Here is a 21,305-nt window from a genome sequence, read left to right on the forward strand (position 1 = left end):
CTCTTGATAACTCTTTTTTGCTTCACCCTCTTTAATTTTACAATAATTTGCCCCTTCCTGCCTAATGTACCTCCTCTGCCAAAACCTGCTTCTTGCCTTGATTACCATCATCGCTTCTCCATCTTCCTTTTCCTCATCTTGAATCCTTTCACTGATTTCCTGGATGTTACTGCATCAAATTCAAGCTCCTTGGCTTCACCGTAATTAACCTTGCCTCAATTTACAGCTCTGCTCTCATATCCTAGTACTCCACTACTTCCCTACATTGTTATCTTTTCTCCATGTGCTCCCTTCATCTCCTGCACTCTGATACACACCTTCATTCTGCCATCTTTGCTTGAAATGGCTTGTTCTTCTTTGAGGTATGTTGTCCACACAGATTCCACTCTAGGTATGCATTTGGGATCAGATTCCTTTGAAAGCCATGTCTGCTGGACCTGCACCCCAGCACGCCCTTACCCTTGGCTTTGGTGGATGCATGTGCTCAGCCGCCATTCAGTTCCTTCTTACCACCTGTGACTGTGAGACGGAAAGCCTTCAGTGCCCATGCCTCTTGAATATTTGATGCACCTTGCTTTAGGAAGTGTTTTCATGAAAAGTAGTTGGTTAAGAGTTTAGAGTTTTGTCATAGACAAACGAGTTAGAACCTTTCTGAATTCTTTGTAGATTTTTGTAAATAATTGCCTTTTCTTTCTCACCTCCAGGCTCAAGATAACTGCTTGTTAATCACCTAGAGTGGAATCTGTGTGGACAATCACTTAAATGAGAAAGAACAGTTACCCTGCAGTAATTGTGGTTCTTTTTCGAGTGCTTGTTCACGTCGATTCCAATCAGGTGTGCGCACGCCACGTGCACGGTTGCTGGAAATTTTTCCCCCAGCAGCTCCCATCGGAGTGGCTGTGGAGCCCCCTGGAGTGGCGCCTTCAGGGTGCTCAATATATGACCCTGCTGACCCAGCGTCTCCTCAGTTCCTTCTTACCGCCTGTGATGGTTGTTGGAACCGTGAGTGGCTTGCTTACAAGTTTTATTTGCTTCCCCTAGCTTTCTAGTGTAGGTTATGTTAGTAGTTTATAGTTGTTCTGGTTTTTATTAGTTAGTAGTAGTTCTGTTAGGAGTGGAGGGTTTCCCTTCCACCCCGACCTTTCCCCCTGGGGACCTCGGGGCATGCCTCGATCCCCGGGGTTCAAGCCCTGCAAGTCCTGCAATAAGCCATGCCAATGGGCGACCCCCACAATGCTTGTTTAAAGTGTCTGGGGAGGCTCACTAAGCCGATAGGTGCAGGATTTGCAAGGGTTTTTGACCCAGGACCAGAAAGGAGCAGGATTTCAGGTTGAAACAGCTCCCTCTGGAGGCGGCTCTTAAACCACAGCCAATCTCAGTGCAGCAGGACCCGACACTGAGCACAGAGACTCACAGCACCGCCGTTCCCCGTGCCTAAGACTGTGGGAACTGCCTGGGACCTGTCCCACTCTCTGGCACCGCAGAAGAAGCACGCCAAGCAGGGTAGACGCGGATCTCCTGTGAGACCCTCCCCTGCAGTCTCGACCAATGGGGCGCGTCCCAGAGAGGAACACCTGGCCCCAAGACCCGTGAAGTCAGCTCTGGGGACTTCAGACATGCAAGGTGTACAATTGTGCCCGGGACTGTTGGACTCCCCAATCCATATGGTAGAGGAGGTGGGACTACCGTGCACTCCGGACACCTTCTAGACCGCACGGGACCTCATTGCCATGATGGCACCGTGGTCTCCGAGTCTCCGCGACAAGCCCCCTGCACTGCCGAGGGTGCTACCGGTGGCAAGCCAACAATGGTGTGCCCGCCTGCATCTCCAGGCCACTGATTCCCGGCACCAGTCAAACTCGCAGCACTGGTCCATGATCGCGGAGGTCCCGCTCCCAGCGCTGATCATCATCGCGTCATCGATCCCCTCGATACAGATCGAGGTCTCGGCACCGCTCCCCTTCCTCACAGCACCGCTCACCTGGCCAACTCCAATTGGCACCGCCATGGCCCTCTAGATCCCGGTCCCTGTCCTCAGAATGCGGGGTCTAGGTACTCACACCGGAGCCAGCACCAGTCAACGCATTGATGGCCCAACGCGGGTGCAATGCCATGGTCACCTCAATTGAAAGGACCGGCACAATGGTCTTTTTGGACCCCCTGGGCATATGACCAATCCCAGGGTACCTTGTCCAAGGGCTCCTGGTCCTTGGCATCCAAGCCCAAGCTGCCAACGGCCTTGGCCAGCCGCCCCACACCCAGAAGTGCTGAAGGGGTTCCGGTTACAGCACTTTCACCGGCATAGACCCCTGCCCCTACAGTGGAACAGGGGATCATTGACCCGGAACAGCAGGTCAAGCAGGAGGTCCCCATGGACCAACAGGCCCAGGATGACCCGGTTCCCCTGCCTGCGTCCTCATCCTCTTCCCCAGACGAGGCAGTAGCGGAAACTTCAGTCTTAGGATGACCACCCATAGATAGTCGTGCCCACCAGGACCTACTCTGCAGGGTGGCGCGCAACATGGGCTTGCAAGCCGAGGAGGTGGTTGAACATGAGGACCCAATGCTGGACATTTTGGCCCCAGAAGGTCTATCCCGAGTGGCGCTGCCACTCATTAGGATCATTCAAAACACCACCAAAACTGTGTGCCAGACCCAGGCCTCCATCTCCCCAATGGCCAAGGGAGTAGAACGCAAATACTTCATTCCCTCCAAGGGTTACGAGTATCTATACTCCCACCCGCAGCCCTGCTCCTTGATAGTGTCTGCGGTTAATGAACGTGAAAGGCAAGGGCAGCAGGGACCCACGCCTAAGTCCAAGGACTCTAAAAAACTTGACCTTTTTGGTAGAAGGGTCTACTCCATGAGGGGGCCTACAGCTCAGGATTGCTAATCAGCTGGCAGTCCTGAGCAGATATAATTTTAACTCACGGAACTCCATGCTCAAATTTAAGGAGCTAATACCATCAGAGTCCAGGGATGAGTTTGGGGCCATTGTGGAGAAGGGCAAGAAAGTGGAACGGACCTCTTTACAGGCCTCACTGGACACTGCTGACTCGGCGGTGCGTGCCTTGTCCTCTGACATAGCAATGAGGAGGACCTCATGGCTTCAAGTTTCGGGCCTATGCCCTGAGGTCCAACAGACCCTGCAGGACCTGCCCTTTGATGGGACAGGATTATTCGCGAAGCAAAGAGACTCCAGGCTACATGGTCTGAAGGATTTGAGGGAAACGATGAAGTCGCTGGGGATGCATACCCCAGCTACTCAGTGAAAACACTTTAAACCTCAACCTCAGCTTAGGCAAGACTTTTCTAAAAGACGAGGTAGGAACGGCAGGCATAAGCCGTCCCAGCCCTCGTCAGCACAGGGCCAGGCACGCACCTCCTTGGCCTCCAAGCAGGCGTTTTGAAGGTGTGCCCGGGGACGACGTGCCAGACCGTATACCGGAACCTCAACCCTGCTTTCAGAATCATCTATCCCACTTCTACCATGCATGGTCCCAAATAACATTGGATAGCTGGGTTCTCCGCATGGTAGAAGTGGGATATTCTCTCCAATTCTGCTCTTCCCCTCCCTCCCATTCCGCTTCCCCATCCCTCTTCGGGGACCCTTCTCACGAGCAGCTCCTTATCCAGGAGGTGCAATCACTCCTCACCATAGGAGCAGTGGAGGAGGTTCCTCAGGAGCTAAGGGACAAGGGGTTCTACTCCTGCTATTTCCTAATACTCAAGGCAAAGGGGGGGTCTCAGACCCATTCTAGACCTGCACAGCCTCAACAGGTTCATGGTGAAGTTGAAGTTCCGCATGGTCTCTCTGAGCATGATTATTCCTTCCCTGGATCCGGAAGACTGGTATGCTGCCCTCGACATGAAAGACATGTACTTTCACATAGCTATTCAGCCCACGCACAGATGATTTCTGCAGTTTGTAGCCAGCCACAAACACCATCAGTTCATAGTACTCCCCTTTGGTCCGTCGATAGCCCCCCGAGTGTTCACCAAGTGTGTGTCGTTCGTAGCAGCCTTCCTCCGCAGGAGGCAGGTGCAGGTATATCCTTACCTCGACAACTGGCTACTCAGGGGACATACCAGTGAGCAGGTGGAGTCTCAAGTCCGACTAGTTCGAGCGACTTTTGAGAGGCTGGGTTTCCTGCTCAACATGAACAAGTCAACCTTGTCACCGACTCAAAGAATAGAATTCATCGGTGTGGTGCTGGACTCGGTGCACGCAAGGGTGTTCCTGCCAGAGACCCAATTTCAGACCATGAAAGACATTATCCAAAACCTCAGGAGGTAGCTGACCACTACCACGAGGGGATGCCTGAGTCTCTTTGGTCACATGGCACCCTGCACTTATGTGGTATGGCATGCCAGACTGAGGCATGCCAGACTGAGGCTCAGACCACTTCAAGCATGGCTCGTGTCTGTATACCACACGGGGCGCAACAGCCTGGAATCAGTGGTCACGGTGCCAGAACAAGTAGTTGAGTCCCTCCAATGATGGCTCAACCCTCGCACAGTCTGCAAGGGAATCCCCTTCAACAGCCCCCAGCCCTCCTTGTCCCTAGTAATGGACACTTCAGCTCTGGGTTGGGGGGCACATCTGGGAGAGCTCCAGACACAGGATTATGGTCGCAGGATGAGCTCTCCCTGCATATCAATATCAGAGAGCTCAGAGCAGTACGGCTAGCATGCCAAACCTTCCTATCCCGGTTCCAAGGCCAGAGTGTGCGGGTAATAACAGACAACACCACGGCCATGTTTTACATCAACAAGCATGGTGGAGCCCGCTTTTCCACCCTATGTCAGGAGGCCCTTCAGCTATGGGAGTTCTGCATAGCCCACTCCATTCACCTGGATGTGTTCTATCTCCCAGGTGTGCAGAACGAACTAGCGGACCATCTCAGCGGATCGTTTCACAATCACGAGTGGGCCATCCATCTGGATGTCATATATTCCATCTTCCAAAAGTGTGGGTTTCCCCAGGTCAATCTGTTTGCCACCAGGAGCAACGGAAGATGCCCAATGTTCTGCTCCTTTCAGAAACACAGCCCGGGTTCGATCTCGGATGTGTTCCTGCTCCCTTGGGGAGACCATCTCATGTATGCCTTTCCACCATTCCCACTCGTGCACAGAGTACTGCTGAAAATCCGCAGAGACAGAGCTGTAGTAATTCTGCTGGCCCCGGCGTGGCCCTGCCAGCGTTGGTACACCACACTTCTGGAGCTGTCAGTGGACACTCCCATCGTGTTATCACTCTACTCCGATCTGATCACGCAGGATCATGGTTGTCTTCACCACCCGGACCTCCAATCCCTCCATATCAAGACTTGGAAGCTTTATGGCTAAACCCAATGGAGCTCCTGTGCTCAGAACAGTAAGAATGGTCCTGGTCGGCAGCAGAAAACCATCTGCCAGGGCCACTTATCTGACCAAGTGGAAAAGGTACACTTGCTGGTGTGCTCAACATCACACTCCTCCACTCCAGGCGTCTATACCACTCATCCCGGAGTACCTTCTGCACCTCAACCAACAAGGCCTGGCAGCGTCATCTATCAAGGTACACCTTGCTGCTATCTCGACCTTTCATCCGGGGCATGTCTGGATGCTCCATATTCACTAACCCTATGGTAGGACATTTCCTTAAGGGCCTGGAACGGCTATATCCTCGGGTTAGACAGCCTCTTCCGGCATGGGACCTTAACCTGGTCCTGTCCAGATTAATGGGACCCCCATTCGAACCACTGATGACTTGCTCCCTTCTCTACCTGTCATGGAAAGTAGCCTTCCTGGTCGCCATCACATCAGCCAGGAGGGTGTCAGAGTTAAAGGCCCTTACCTTCGACCCACCCTACCTGGTCTTCCACAAGGACAAGGTGCAACTCAGACCTCACCCGGCCTTTCTCCCTATGGTAGTTTAACAATTCCATATTAGCCAAGACATTTTTCTACCTGTCCTGTATCCCAAGCCACACAACAGTACCCAAGAGCAAAGGCTGCACTCATTAGATGTTCGGCAGATGTTAGCATTCTACATTGAGTGCACAAAGCCGTTCAAGAGGTCGAACCAGCTGTTTGTGGCAGTGGCAGACCGCATGAAAGGACTCCCAGTCTCATCTCAAAGATTATCTTCATGGATCATGGCCTGTATCCGCACGTTATGAGCTGGCCAAGGTCCCAGACCCGCCTCTTAAGGCTCATTCCACAAGGGCACAGGCCTCGTCGGCTGCGTTTCTGGCCCAGGTCCTGATATAGGAAATCTGCAGGGCAGCTACTTGGTCCTCGGTGCATACGTTCACCTCTCACAGTGCCATCACACAGCACGCTAGAGATGATGCAGCTTTCAGCAGAGTGGTGCTCTAATCAGCGATTCCTTAACTCCGACTCCACCTCTGGGGTAGAGCTTGGGAGTCACCTGATTGGAATTGACGTGAACAAACACTTGAAATAGAAAAAACGGTTACTCACATTCTTGTAACTGTTGTTCTTTGGGCTGGTCCACACTAACCCCCCACTTCGAACTAAGATACGCAACTTCAGCTACGTTATTCACGTAGCTGAAGTCGAACTATCTTAGTTCGAACTTACCGCGGGTCCACTCACGGCAGGCAGGCTCCCCCGTCGACTCTGCGTACTCCTCTCGCGGAGCAGGAATACCGGCGTCGACGGCGAGCACTTCCGGGATCGATCCGGGATCGATTTATCACGTCTAGACAAGACGCGATAAATCGATCCCAGAAGATCGATTGCTTACCGCCGGACCCAGAGGTAAGTATAGACGTACCCTTTGAGATGTGTTGTTCAGGTCCATTCCAATACCCACCCTTCCATCCCTCTGTGGAGTAGTCGGCAAGAGGGAACTGAGGAGAGGCCAGGTTAGCAGGGTCATAATATTGAGCGTGATGAAGACGCCACTCCAGGGGGCTCCACAGCCGACCTGACGGGAGCTGCTGGGGGGAAAATTTCCAGTACAACCTGTGAAGCAGATTCCTGAGAGTCCTCGAGAGGCGCATCCCACTAGTCCGGGCTCCTATCCTACAATGGGACCTTAACTTGGTTCTTTCTAGGCTCACGGGCTCACCCTTTGAGCCTATGGGCTCCTGCTCCCTTTCCCACCTGTCATGGAATGTCGCTTTCCTTGTGGCGATAACATTGGCAAGACGAGTGTCGGAGATTAAAGCTCTGACATTAGAGCCGCCATATAGGTGTTCTACAAGGACAAAATCCAACTGCGACCCCATCCGGCCTTTCTGCCGAAAGTGGTGTCTTCCTTCCTAAGTTAAATATTTTCCTCCTACTAATTATTGCTTGTTCATAAAATAAACATCAACTTCTTTACAGGTAAGTAATCCACAGATTCATACATTTGGCTACAAGACAATGGAACATCAGATTAATAGCTTCATTAAGCCATATTACCTCAAGGTATAACTATTATCACACTTGGCTAAGAGGATAACATGCATGTAACACACCATTGCTGAATGCTTCCCTTTGCGAGCATTATCAGGAGTGTTTTATTTTTAAGAGATCCTTTTTATTGCTGCATTTTTATAACTCAGTGGGATTTTTTTTTTGCCTTGTTCTGTAAGTACTCCTAAAACTAAATTGTGAGATTGATGGCTACTAGCATGTGGTGGTAGTGGTGGAATGGTGGGCAGGCCCTGTTCAAGTGGGAGAGGCCAGAGGCATTCTGCCTACAGAAAAAGATGTATCCATGGGCACTTGGGGATTGCGTGGATGAGCAGCAACTGCTATTCCCTTTAAAAGACGCAGCGTGCACTCCCCCCTTTCCAAATTCCTGACCACAATGCAGAAGAGCTAATGGGCTCTACCCATGTTCTGCTCCATTGGAGGTCACTACCATTACTATGACCCCCCTACCTTGTGCTCAGAAAACAAAGGTACAGGATTTTGGCTGCCCCTTCAAGTCCCACATCCCTGCACAACAACGCGAGAGAAACCAAATTATAACTCCTGAGTATTTTATTGATTTGTGATTTTATGTTTATATATTTTCATGACATGAAAAATGCATAACATATAAAGCAAAATATATAGAGAGAACAATTTAGACCAATATAAAAGGAAGGTAAAATAACTGATAAATAAGTAGATTTTTGTTTTTCATTTATAGTGCTCTCTGTGCCATGTAGACCTATGATGAGATAATGTGCCTACCCATGAAGATATAACAAGCAGGCTTAGTTGTAAAATCTTCTGACTAAAAGAAAAGCAAATTCTAAGGTGGGGCATATAGACAAGATGCTGGAGGAAAAAAGTCAAATTAAATTGTGTTTATTCTAGGACAAGTTTTTAACGGGGGACAGATAAAATGCTTGGTTACTCAAGAATCTTCAAAACAATCCAACAGATTTAACAGCTGATTCATTTGGGCACTGTCTTTCCAGTATTGTTGGAGCCATAGCTCAGTGGTTGAGTATTTGACTGCAGTATTGTAATAACATTCTTTTAGAAACTAGAAAAAGAACCTGCTTTCCAAATACGTTGGTACTGTTGTCTGGCAGAATTGGGGAATTTTAATTCAGTTAAGATGTATAATACAGATATTAGAGACATAATCTGGGTTTTTAAATGCAAGTATTAAGGCTGGTTATTGTAACAAAAAGATGGTCAAGGATATGTCTAAGACTGTTCTGGTTTTAATATTTTAAACATGGAGAATGAGGAGTTTAAATTAAATTTAGAAACAAGGGCTAGATGATAACATCAGAATAAATGTAATCTACAGTACTGATAACATGATGTAACTAGAGAGTACAGAAGTTTGGAAAAACAGATCTTCAAGAATAAGAATTGTCTTAATTAATCCTAAAATGTATTTGCAAAAGGAGGCAGGGAATAGAATCAGTATAATACTTAAAATATAAATCATGTAAAAGAATTACAATGAGTTTAATGGACTCCTCCCTACCTCATCAAAAAAAATCTGTTGGTATTATCACAGCACTATATATTTTATTCTCCATCTTTATCATTGATATAGACACCTTACTTGTGTTAATTTACCAAACTTAACTATTCACCATGTGTGTCTTATTTTTGTTCATTAGGTGTGAGCATTTTCGTTCCATATTAAATAACAATGATGATGATATTATAGAAATGAGTGAATTCTCTTATCAAGTTTACCGAGCCTTCCTGGAATATCTGTACACAGACAGCATCAGTCTCCCTCCTGAGGATGCAATAGGTAATTGGCATAAATTCAAATAATGTCAAGTTACTGTTAGGAGAGAACTTAAAGTTTGTTTTAACAGGTTCTAGAAAAATGGAGTTGATCATGTTCATTGTTATTTTACTATCCTTTAAACCTTCTTTTATGCTCCATCGCATGTACATGGATGAGGTGATCCATGCAGCAGAGAATCGTGCAGGAGGAGGAGGATGGCAAAGATGCAGTGGAAGAAAGGGGCAGAGTGAACGGGAGGGGAGGATGAAATGAACAGCAAATGTAGACTGTATTCAAAAAGGACCATCATTTCTCATATTTAAAACAGTTTTAAAAAGACCCTGATACCTTCCTAATATTATCTTTCCATTTGATGTAGTTGCCACAGACATTATTTGACCACAAATGGGAAGGGTGCTGGCCCAAATCATCACTGAAGAGAGGGGAGATGGTTCACTAAATAATCTCTATTAAAATGTGATGCAAACTGCAAAAAAGATGGAGCACTTGTGTCTTAATAAGTGTGAACTCTTCAATTTGCATAAAGCCTTTTTGGAGGTTTTGTGTAAAAGTGGATCATGGAATCATAGAGAAACAAACTGATAAATCCGAAATACAGGTTTATATGGCTTGCATAAAGACAACCAAATATCTGTGAATTTTCTACCTAATTCTCAACAGGGCTGCTAGATTTGGCAACATTCTATAGAGAAAATAGATTGAAAAAGCTTTGCCAGCAAACTATCAAACAAAGCATTTGTGAGGAGAATGCAATTGCTCTTCTTTCAGCTGCAGTCAAATATGAAGCTGAGGTATGGAAAACTTTTATTTGTACTAGAAGTTCCTTAGTGAGATAACTGTTTTTCGGGACATGGATCTATTTATGTTAACTATTTTTTGCAATTAATGAACCATCACACATGAATATTGTAATCAACTTCTCTGGCTTCCCTAAGCATGGACATTTCCCCTTTCAGTCCCTACAAAATGAGGCTGCTAATGTCATCTTCCTTGCCTGCTGACTCGATTGTGTCAGTCTCCTCTTTGAATTCTTTCACTGTCTCCTCATCTGCTCTGGCATGACATTTAAGCTTCTCATCACCACTTAGTATATAACTCTGCCAAAGCCACTTATCCACCTTTGAGTTTTGCATTACCTTCTGACCATGTTCTTCCAATGTACCTTCACTGACCATTTGTCAGATTTTTGCACAATCCTCTCTCTACCTCCTTCCACATGGTCCCCTTACACAGGATACAACCTCCTTGGGCTATCTTGTAAGGCCCTTCTCTGTATGCATTTGTTCCTCTCTCAAAGATTGACTTCTGCTATGCGGCTTACAGTGACTCATGTTGACATGTAAACAAATTGCCTGTTGTTTCTTTTCCCCTATCCTGTGTCTTCTCATCTGTCTATTCTTGGATTGTGAGCAGGGAACGTCATTCTAGAATGTCTGGAAAGCACCAATAGTGTAATGGGCACTACTTAAAAAAACCGTTTTATTTGCAAATATGCTAACATTTTATTTTGTGAAAGAAGTTTGCCTTTTCTTTATTTTTCAGTACTATTCGGTCTGCAAAATATCTGTAGTTTGGTATTTACAAGATACTTGAATATTAATTTTAGACTTAATATATCATTTCAACCTGACCAGCTAGTTAAGGAAGGTCCCTTCATGAATACATCAAACTCCCACAAATACTAACACAAGTTAAATGTGTGCATTGAGACTAAATTTGTTACTGGCCAAAACATTGCCAATCCATTGATTGCAGTATAATAGCAGTCTGCTTAATCCAGTGGTGAATTTGCCCCATCTGGTTGATAGGGAACCACGTATGTGAGTAAATAGGTGTGCTGACTGAACACCACAAATATTCAGTAGTGCCAATATCTTGGTTTATTAATTACTTGCAAAACCAGTTAAATCTGTCAGCTTGGCAGGTTTTTATAATTTACAGCTTCATCCTTATTAAGAAATCAAGTCACACTGGGAAACCCAAAGGATGGCGCTGAACTGAGACCTTTTAAAATGTTTATTATTTCTTTCATTTAGTTTTGCCTTTCTAAAGAAGCCTGTAGGGAGGGATTTAAATGAGAAGAATGTACATGTCTGGCGAAGCTGGATTGGTAGGCTGTCCATGCATAGAGGGCAGTGAGGGAGAAGGGGCAAAAATGGAAGTAGAAGAAGGGAGTGTTGAAACTGTCATCATTGATGATATAAGTATGACAGGATAAAAAATGAGCTATAAATTTGGATGCATTTGTGCAGAGCTTGAAGATGAGGAGACAAGAAGTGTACATTTAATATTGAGGGGTTGGAAGATGTGGGGTGGGGGGGTTGACATGGTCGGATTGACAAAAAAATAATTTTGTCTGGAGGCAGAGCAATGTGGGGAGATAATGGCATCTCCACCAACCTCACTAAGTAATCAAAGCAGAAGATGACCAGGGCATTAATAATTGTAACATTAGAACCAGAAAGGAAGGGTCGGATTTTTAGTGTTGTGGACACTGAAGTGAAAGATACTGTGGTGTGGGGAAGCGCAGCAACTTTTACTCTTAATAGGATAGGTTTTCATTTGAAGTTTGTTATAGAAACTTCAAAATAGACTGCCTCACCTTAAAAATATTCTACACCTTTAATTCTACTTGTCAACATCAGAAAAGGCTTTGATCAACCTGTTTCACTTGGAACTATTACAAGTGAAATTATGTGTCATGCAACATGTAAAACTAGCCTGGACAAAGCGCCCGTGAATATATTGTAGGAAACAGGTGGTGATGGGGATGGACTGGATGACCTCATGCATGTTTTCCAGCTCTACCTTCTATGATTCAGTTTTAATTAGCAACTGTAATACTCTTTCAGAAATTTTGTATTGTCCTTTAGCACAGCCATTGATTATAAACTGAAGGAGGTAAGCACTGTTAAAACTGCAGAAATAGTGAAAGTATAGGATAGTGTGTCAGCACCTTAGCTGCAAACACTTTTAAGACTACAAGGTGCAGAAATGTAAAACATGAAATTTCTCTCTAGAAATCATCAGTTCATAAAATAAATCTATATGTAGCAGTTGGAAAAGGTACCAATGTTTAGTTTCTAATTTATTTTCAATTTATGTAATCAACACAAGTAAAAGATGGGAATATGCTGCAGTTCTCAGCCCTAATATGAAAAATAAATTGACTTAATTGACTTTACAAAAGATAAATGCATCCAGAAGTAATAGTCACAAATACGACACCTTTGAAAATTGTGGAAATGCTTGCTGAGGTATTGTCTGTTTGCAGGAGTAGTTCTATGCAATTGCTATTTTTATAGCACATTTCTAATGTACTGTGGGCTGGATTGAAGGTTAATTAGCTGTTATTTATACTAGAAATTAAAAGTTACGATTTCCTAACCACCAAAATTATTAAACATCGTTCCCCCGACTGGCCAGTGAAGAGATTTTTTTTTCAGTATAGCAGGGAAGCAACCTCCCTTAATTTTCTTTTAGACAAAGATTGTAGTACTCCTAGGATTCCTGGAATATAATCTGGAATGAAATCTAAACTGTCATTACATTCCCGTGCACACTCTTACCCCCTACTCTTGCCACTTTCTTCTATATTTTTGGCATTTCCTGTTCTTCCTCTTTTTTGTTGTTGTGTCCCCCACCACACACACACACTTTTTTGTGGTTCCATGCCTTTTCCCTCTGGGCATTTTTTCCCCACTTTATTCCCTTTTTCTTTTTAAACCCACTTTTATAACTGTTGGTCTCCTTTTTCGGCTTTAATTGCATCTCTGCAGAGGCAGCAGACTAGAAGCATTTAACCCATGGAAGGGACTACAAAGGGAAATGAACTAGCATCTTCGGAACTTCCCCTTTTCCCTCCTGCCCAGTGTGCAATACTTGTATACTTCACACAGAGGGAAACTGACTAGGATTAGTACATTTCTTTTTTCAACACGCTTCAAAGAGGTTGCAGATTGTGAATCATGATGTCAAAATATTGCCTTGTGGCTAACTCTGTCTGTAATGTGCTTGCTGCAAAGGACAGGCTAATTCCTTTTCCTTCTGCAGAAGTTGTTTACACAGGAACAAGCTGCAAAAGGGATAGGTCTCAGTGCATAAAGAGAGGGAATGCTGCCACTGCGAGAAGGTTGAATGGGCAATGCTCACTGAGTGCAGTTACTGTTGCATGGTCTACAGAACATATGACAGTCATCCACGCTGGGTGTACCTATACTGAGAATTTTCAGAAAATCTCACTATTGATCTAACACTTGTACTAGTAAGTCTAGGACAAGACAGTTATTTTTACCATCATGTCTAATCCAGCTGCTGTTTTTTCTCTGCACATGTTACAAGACACACATTCAGAGGTCAACGTGTATATCTACATCCTTGTGAGGCTAACGTGTCCTTTCATTATGTTAAATATTCAGGGTAGAGGAGGCAGTTAATTTGGGGTCCTTCAATGGCTAGAAAATAAATGGTATTTTTGACAAATTTTGCAGATGGCCGCTGTTGAAGTTAATGTGGGTAAAGGAGGGAAGGAATCATTAGCCTTTTTCCAGGCATACACTAGGAAAATTGAAGGCTTTATTGTTATATGATGCATTTATTTCTTTTTGAGTGTACAAATAACAATTTTTAGAGTTATTGCATATGGTTGCACCTTTTGCATTTTTATATTGTGTCTACCTTCAAGTTGAAATACAGAGCTGACCAAATTATGTTAGCTGTCTCCTGTTCATGTTTGTGACGTGATCCTGATTTCTGGTCATGCATAAGGATTCATCATATAGTTCATATGAACAAATTTCATCCTGTTGTTTTTGAGGTGGTCACTTAGATTACCAAACCCACTGCAGTCTAGTCAGTCACAGGGTATGCTAGCTGGTTGGATGATTGAAACTTTTTAAACACACATTTTCAGTATCAATCATTTCTACTAAAATTCATAAACTTTCCAAATTCATAAACATTTTTGCAGTCTTCCACATATTCTAAAAGCAACCCCATGAACAACAGTGGAGTGAAGAGAAACAATTATTTACTTTAATTGTGATTTTTTGAGATGTGATGCAGATGTGTATTCCACTTAGGCATGTGCGCACCCAGCGCACCAGAGCTGGAGAATTTTGCCTAGCAGTACCCATAGGAGGGCAGCGCTAGCGCCTTATGGCTAGAGCCCCTCCCCTGGCTATATGAGGCAGCGCCATCCGACCCTCCTCAGTTCTTTCACATTGAATAGCCAGAGAGTAGACTCTGATGCAGAGGAGACAGAGGGTGGGTCGTGGAATAAACATCTGCATCAAATCTTGAAGAACCACAGTTACAGTAAGTAACTGTTTCTTCTTCAAATAGATGCAGCCATGTATTCCCTTTAGGTGACTCACAAGCAGTACTCCCACGGCACTGGGCTCGGAGTCTAGCTAAACAAGGACCAAAGGACTGCCTTCCCAAAGTTTGCATCTGCTCTGGATGCCACGGTAGTGGCGTCATGGTTTGTAAACATATGTATCGACAACCATGCATTAGTCCTGCAAATATCCAACAGCAAGATGTCACTTAATAACGCTATTGACATAGCTTGTGCTCTTGTAGAATATTCTCGCTCCTGTAGCGGGTGTGTAGCCAAAGCCATTTGAAGGACATAAATCCACACTGTGTAGAGGTCAAAGCATAGGGGTTTATTACACACAGCGCTGGCGGAGTGTCACCTGGCTTATTAGGCTCAGAGACACTGTCAATCAATTGATTACAATGAAGTATATAGATTTTCCATGGGCGGGGGAAAGTGACGGGGTAGGCAGTTCCACACCCCAGGATAGGTTTTGCAGCAAGACAAGATAGCACATTAGCCAATGGTTAAAAGGTTACATAATGTCTCCGCCCATGGTCTCAAATTAGCAAGTTAACATTTAATTAATACTTTGATAAAATGTTATTAATATAAAATATATATGTTGAATTTTGATTTGGGGTCCATAGGAATGGAGCAACTCTTTTGATTGTCCGACAGGTACATATCTAGGGGATAAAGCAAAGAAACAGTGAAAGCATATGAAAATAGAGATTGTCTCCTTTATGTCTTAAGGCAGGGCATTGGTCCCTTGGAAGGGAGGTGGAAGGATGCCATATCATTATACTGACATGTGCCAATTTTCATAAACTCAAGGTTGGATCTGTGGGAAGACTGTTTTCCCTTCAGGAGAAACACAATAGGAACAGGGATCCTTTGTTCAATTTGAAACATTGGATGAAACATAATTATTCAGTTATTGCTTCAACATCTGGCATTTCTACTGACCAAGCAGATCTTAGCAAAGGCAATGTCATCTTGTTTACCCCAGCTTTCTCTTAGCTGATCACTATTAGCTAGGCCTCTGGTCTCCAGACCAAACTCTGGACTTTGGGTCTGAGAAAGAGCTGGCACAATCCATATACCAGGTTGTTATATAACATGCACATGGATTTTAACCCTTCACCATTCATATGCAGTCTTGATGCAGGAAGTTATCCACTTAGAAATCCTCTGTGAGGAGACTGCCTGTCCCTTCATACAGTCTGCATACAACATAAACAGATGAGGTGACACCAGAAAGGGTTTAGTCCTGTCCAGATAGAAGGCTAGAATCGTCTGGTGTCCAGTGTGTGAAGAGGCTGTTCCTCCTCTGGCAATGAATGCAGCTTAGGAAAAAATACAAGTAAATATACCACCTGGTTTCAGTTAAACGGAGAAACCACTTTAGATACATGAATGGATGAATGAAAGACTGAGAGCGCCGATAGATGCTATGCAAAATGCTGAGCTAAGCAAAAGGCCCGACCACTGAAGATGCAGCAAATACTCCAAGATGTCAAATACTCCAAGATACTAGCCAGCATCAGCTGAACTCTGCGGGCCATATTGAAAAACACTTCCCCTTTGCCGAATAGGCTTTCCTAGTAGAGGGTTTTCTACTACTGAGTAGGACCCTGTCAAACAACCACCAAGCATTTCTCTTCCTTATTCAACCACAGAGCAGCCACGCCATGAGATGTAGAGAGCTGAGCATGGGATGCAGAGTGTGACTGTGATTCTGCATGAGCAGGTCAGGATGGACAGGAAGGGATACCGGAGGCTGAATCGACAGTGTGAGGAGGTCGGAAAACCAGCACTGCTTTGGCCATGCCGAGGCAATGAAGATGAGTTTGGCCCCTTCTACTTTCAGCTTGAAGATGACCTGTGGAATGGTCGGAGTTTGAGGAAAAGTTCATAGAAGAGCCGACTGCCAGATGAAGTGGAAGGCATTGGTCACGGAGCCTGGACTGAGGTCCCCTTGAGAGCAGAACAGCCAGCATTTCCTGTTGACCCTTGTAGCAAACAGGTCGCTCGATGGGAAGCACCACGCTGCAAAGATGACTCGCAGAACACTGGGCTTCAAAGACCACTTGTCAATGCAGAACTGCCACAACCTGATCGCCTCTTGGCAGAGTACCCTGGAGTGTGCTACCCTTTGCCTGCTCACATACTACATTCCCGGCCCCAAGTATGCCAGTGCCAGAAGTGGTGTGGACCCCGAAGTCAGCAGCAGTACCAAAACAGCTGATGGTCCCGAGGTGAAGGATGGTGAAAGTCACCCTGGTAACATCTGCAGTGCCAGCTGCAATGGTGCTGAGAAGTTTCCTGGTGCCCAGGACTCTTGCACTGAGCCTGGTACTGGCCCTGTTTCCACAGACTATGGAAGGGGAAATACTGTCTGCAGTGCCAACAGACCCGAGGGTTCAGTGGCCCGTCCAGCCAACGGGGCTATAAACAATGCAGTCCTCGCCAAGTCCTGGACCAAAGGAGAGGTCAAGATGGAAAGTCAGAGGAGGATGGTAGCCACTTGGTACGATGCCAATATGAAAACAGTCGGTGCTGGCATCTCCCTCGTCAGTACCGAACTCAATAGATACCTCGGGGCCAGAACTGGAGTTGACGATACAGGTCTCTAATGCCCCTACTCAGTGCCGGGGAGCAGTTAGAGGCATCCGCACCATCCCATGCGCCGGCACTAACGCCATGCCAGTCCACACTGTTCCTGGGGGAGGAAGGAGAGTCCATGAGACCTGGAACAGTCTTAATTTGGTATTATGTGAACTTTTTCCTCAGCACACTCAACAGAGAATGGCTCCTTCTCCCCCCCCCCCCTTGCTTCAGAGCACGAGGCAGTAGCACTCTTGGATCTCAAGGGCGATGACCTCTGATCTGACAAGGCCCTCAGTGCTGAAGCAGGCCACGTGGCCTGTTTGCTTAAAACAGCACATGTTCAAAGTTCCCTATCCACCTGAGTGCGTCTCATGAACAATCTACAGACCGAACACTGCTCCTTGACATGGCCTCACCCAAGCACAGCAAAGACTGTATGTGGGGATCATTATTAGGAATCGCTCCCACACACAACAGGCAATGTGTAAACCCTGGTGAGGGCATCACAGGGGAATACTTAACTACATACAACTAACACTAATCTAAGGTTATGACTAATTACATACAACTAGAAAAAACACTAAATTAGTGACAGAGTGTGAGGTTAAGACCACACACAGCTCCAACTCCAGCCATGGGTAGTAAGAAGGCTCTGAGGGGGGTTGGAATGGTGCCGCCACACATAACCAGGTGAGGGACTATGGCTGCAAGGCGCAAGTGGTGCCCCTCTATTGCTCCTGCTAGGCAAAATTCTCCAGCTCCAGTGGCCTGGGCACACTCACACCTAAGTGAAATACATCACTGCAGCTACTCTAAGAAGAACCCCAAGTTTACGCATGACATCATTTGCAAATATTTTCATATTTGTCTTTCTACTTTGAAATCTAAGGGTAGGAGTGCCTTCCTTCCCTTCACCCACTCTTCCCTTTCCATCCATCTTGTATCCTAGGTTGGGCACCCCTTCACTCTACCCCTTCTCCAACATACTTTTACTGTGCTACTCTTGCTTCAATCATCTTGCTGTTTTCAGTGGATGGGCAGCGTCCTCTTTTGATAGTTAACTGACGTTTTCAGGAAGCGTGGCCTTGAGTTGAGCTTTAGGAAGAAGGATAGCCGGATGTCAGCTCCGTAACCAATCAAAACAGTAGCAGCTGCCTTGATAAGTTTCTGGCCTTGCTATTGTAATGTTTTGGTCTAGGTATTATTTAGCATTTGTAAACATTCATGTGGATATTGTTGGGATGAAACAGACAGCCAAGTTGTGAATGCTCACTTAAATTTGTAATATCTGATTGAATAACTCATAACCGTATTTTGTTCCTAGGACTTAGAAGAATTTTGCTTCAGGTTTTGTATAAACCACTTGACTGTGGTTACACAAACGACAGGCTTTGCAGAAATGGACCATGACCTCTTGAAGAATTTCATTAGCAAAGCAAGCAGAGTAGGAGCATTTAAAAACTGAAGAATGCTTGCTGCAAAGGAAGATACTTTCATCATGGGAACACTTCCCCTTTGAAAAACTTATCAGCACTCAGAATGCCTGAAAGAAAAGAGGACAACATCCAGTAAAGTCAGTGTCACTGTTGATGGGCGGATTTAGTAAGCTTCCAGGTAACCTAATGCACAAGCTTTGTGAAGATGGGTATGGTATAGAAAAAACAATAGATATAAACAATCTGCCAACAACTTAGGTTTAAAAAAAAATCCTAATGGAATAATTAAGTTTTCCGTTAAAATCAAGTGGACTGGTCACTGTCTTCCATTTGTATTCCTTGTTTTCTTCCTTGAAATATTTTCAAAAAACAGTTCTTTAACATCTTCATCTGAGTTTACTGGATAGCATGAAGCTGGCTGTTGCTAAAGCTTTATTATGCACCTTTAAGGTCAATCAAAGTAAATGTGCTACAAGAAGGTTCCTTTCTGGTTAATTTCTCACACCCTCTAGAGAAGTGTTGAGATAGATGCTTGTTTTGCTAACGATAGGCTAAAGGGATATATCATACAAATCCCTCTTAAACGAGCCCCTAATGTAAAGAAAAAGCCACAGAATGGATACTTTGTAAATTAGGAGCAGCAAAGGCTCAAGAGGAGACTATGCTGAATTTATTTAAGTATGAAGGACTTATTTTAAAGGGCTAGTTTTGAGTTCTTGGCTCTTAAAGTCATTTTCTCAGATGAAAAAGAATTGGTTATTTTCCCCAGGGACTTTACCTCACCTTTCCAGTGGAACAGTAACTTCTAATTGGTTTTGTCACATAATGAGTTATTTCACTGTTAGTTTTGCTGCTCAGAAACACACCTCTTCACCTGCCATGAAAAAGAAACTCAACAAAAAGGAATTATCAGTTGACTTTTCTACTGGTGTTTACAGATAAGACAGGTGCTTGACATGAATTATGTGTGGGGGAGGAGGGATAGGGAAAGTTATAAATCAATTCAATGATTAAATCATGAAAATTAAACTCAAAGTCTTTTCAAGTGGTAACCAGGTGCCATTCAAACACTTGCTAAAGCAATAGGTGGAGGAGGTTTCAGTATGCTAATGCTTGCGTGGAAAGACTTTTGCACTGTGATACAGGATGTTGAGATTATAAAATATTTATCAGTTTTGGTTTCTGTTATGATACAGAAGACTAATTTGCGTGTAAATTACTTAATCTAATTTCTGTTAAAAGAATAGGTGAACTGGCTTCAAAAACTGATGAGCCAGTGGTTAGGACACCACCCTAGCCTTGCTCTGTCATAGACTTCCTGTGTGCCCTTAGGCACGTCTACACAGCAGCTGGGAGATGTAATTCCTAGTTCTGGATCCATACAGCTGCTAGCTCTGCTCCAGTTAGCACCTAAAAATTGCAGTGTGACCATCCTGGTGTTACCCCAAAAACAGACCCACGGTACCACCAGAATAGCTTATCTATTGCCCCCTCCTGGGTTTAGCAGAGGTTCCCTTCCAGGTAGCCTCCTAACTTATTACTCTGTTTCTGCAGGGTGAAAGGGGACCCGGCCTAGAGGAATTACTCAGGTTTACTAGCAGTGCCTCTTTAGAAAAACTCCCCAGAATATCTTAGACCAGTTACCCTTGGGAGGACTCGGATACAGCCTTCCAATAGAATTGCTAGATACACAGGCAGTACTTTTCCAAAACAAAGTATCTTTTATTACAGTAGCACACTGATGATCCCTGGCTACAATGTAATCTAAGCATAAAGCTCTGGAAATAAATCCCTTAACACAATTTCTTAATACAGATTTAAAAATATCCCAACTGCAATGTCATACAATTAGAACAGTATTAAATGTTGCACTCTGCATACGGTGATCAACCATGTGCAGTCGCTGACAGCAATCTTAAATCTTCAACTTTATACATCTAAAACAATGTAACATTCATAACACACACCTTTATTAACCCAGACATACATACACAGGCTCATTAATACTATTTCTGTTCTGTATTTGCACTATACCTAGCACGCTTACTCGCTGTAGGCAGCTTTCCCTCTGCTCTCTCAGGGTCCATTCTGTTCTATAGTGCTACCAATATAGTTACACGGATAGCTCAGTTGTTTGAGCATTGGCCTGCTAAACCCAGGGTTGTGAGCTCAACCCTTGAGAGGGCCACTTAGGGATCTGGGGCAAAATCAGTACTTGGTCCTGCCTAGTGAAGGCAGGGGGCTGGACTTGATGACCTTTCAGGGGCCCTTCCAGTTCTAGGAGATTGGATATCTCCATTTATTATTATTATAATTCTTCACCAATTTTTAGCTAATGGTGGCAAAGTGATGTTTTTAGTGCTGTGCTTAGGAAACAGAAGAGAGCTGCTCAAAAATCTCTAGTATCACTGGAATGAGCAGTGGCTTGGGCTAGTCATCTAAGAATAAGCCTACCCATGCCCCTGGGTACGTACTTGGCTAGCTAGCCTGAGCTGCTGTGGCCACAGTTATTTTTAGGCACTAGCTCACGCAGAGCATGTACAGCTAACAAAGCTGGAAATAACATCTCCCAACTGCTGGGTACAGGTACCCTTAGTCTATGTCTCAGTTCTGCCTCTGTCAAAAGGGGATAATAGCACTTCCCTACCTCAATTTCCTGTGAAATGAAAATTTGGGCATCTGCACTCTACTAAATAGTCTGCATTCAGCGACTAAGGAAACA

The 21,305-nt window shown here is 44.8% G+C and overlaps 1 protein-coding gene across 5 annotated transcripts in view; it reads left to right on the forward strand.

Moving 5' to 3' along the window:
- The window catches only part of RCBTB2 (RCC1 and BTB domain containing protein 2), a 70,235-nt gene extending 49,498 nt beyond the window's left edge, over positions 1–20,737 (forward strand). For 4 of the 5 annotated variants that reach the window (XM_026651605.2, XM_026650850.2, XM_026651195.2 and 1 more), the window contains 3 exons: positions 9,075–9,214; positions 9,875–10,005; positions 18,472–20,737. In XM_026651605.2, the coding sequence (XP_026507390.1) occupies positions 9,075–9,214; positions 9,875–10,005; positions 18,472–18,612 (412 nt within the window). In that variant the 3' untranslated portion in view covers positions 18,613–20,737. Of the gene's footprint in view, positions 1–8,137; positions 8,248–9,074; positions 9,215–9,874; positions 10,006–18,471 lie in introns of those variants that run through there. The other variant, XR_003369770.2, reaches the window with a different exon arrangement.
- Positions 20,738–21,305: the final 568 nt, after the last annotated feature.

This window comes from Terrapene carolina, unplaced genomic scaffold, assembly GCF_002925995.2.
Source record: "Terrapene carolina triunguis isolate 2854851 unplaced genomic scaffold, T_m_triunguis-2.0 Scaffold16, whole genome shotgun sequence".
Lineage (NCBI taxonomy): Eukaryota > Metazoa > Chordata > Testudines > Emydidae > Terrapene > Terrapene triunguis.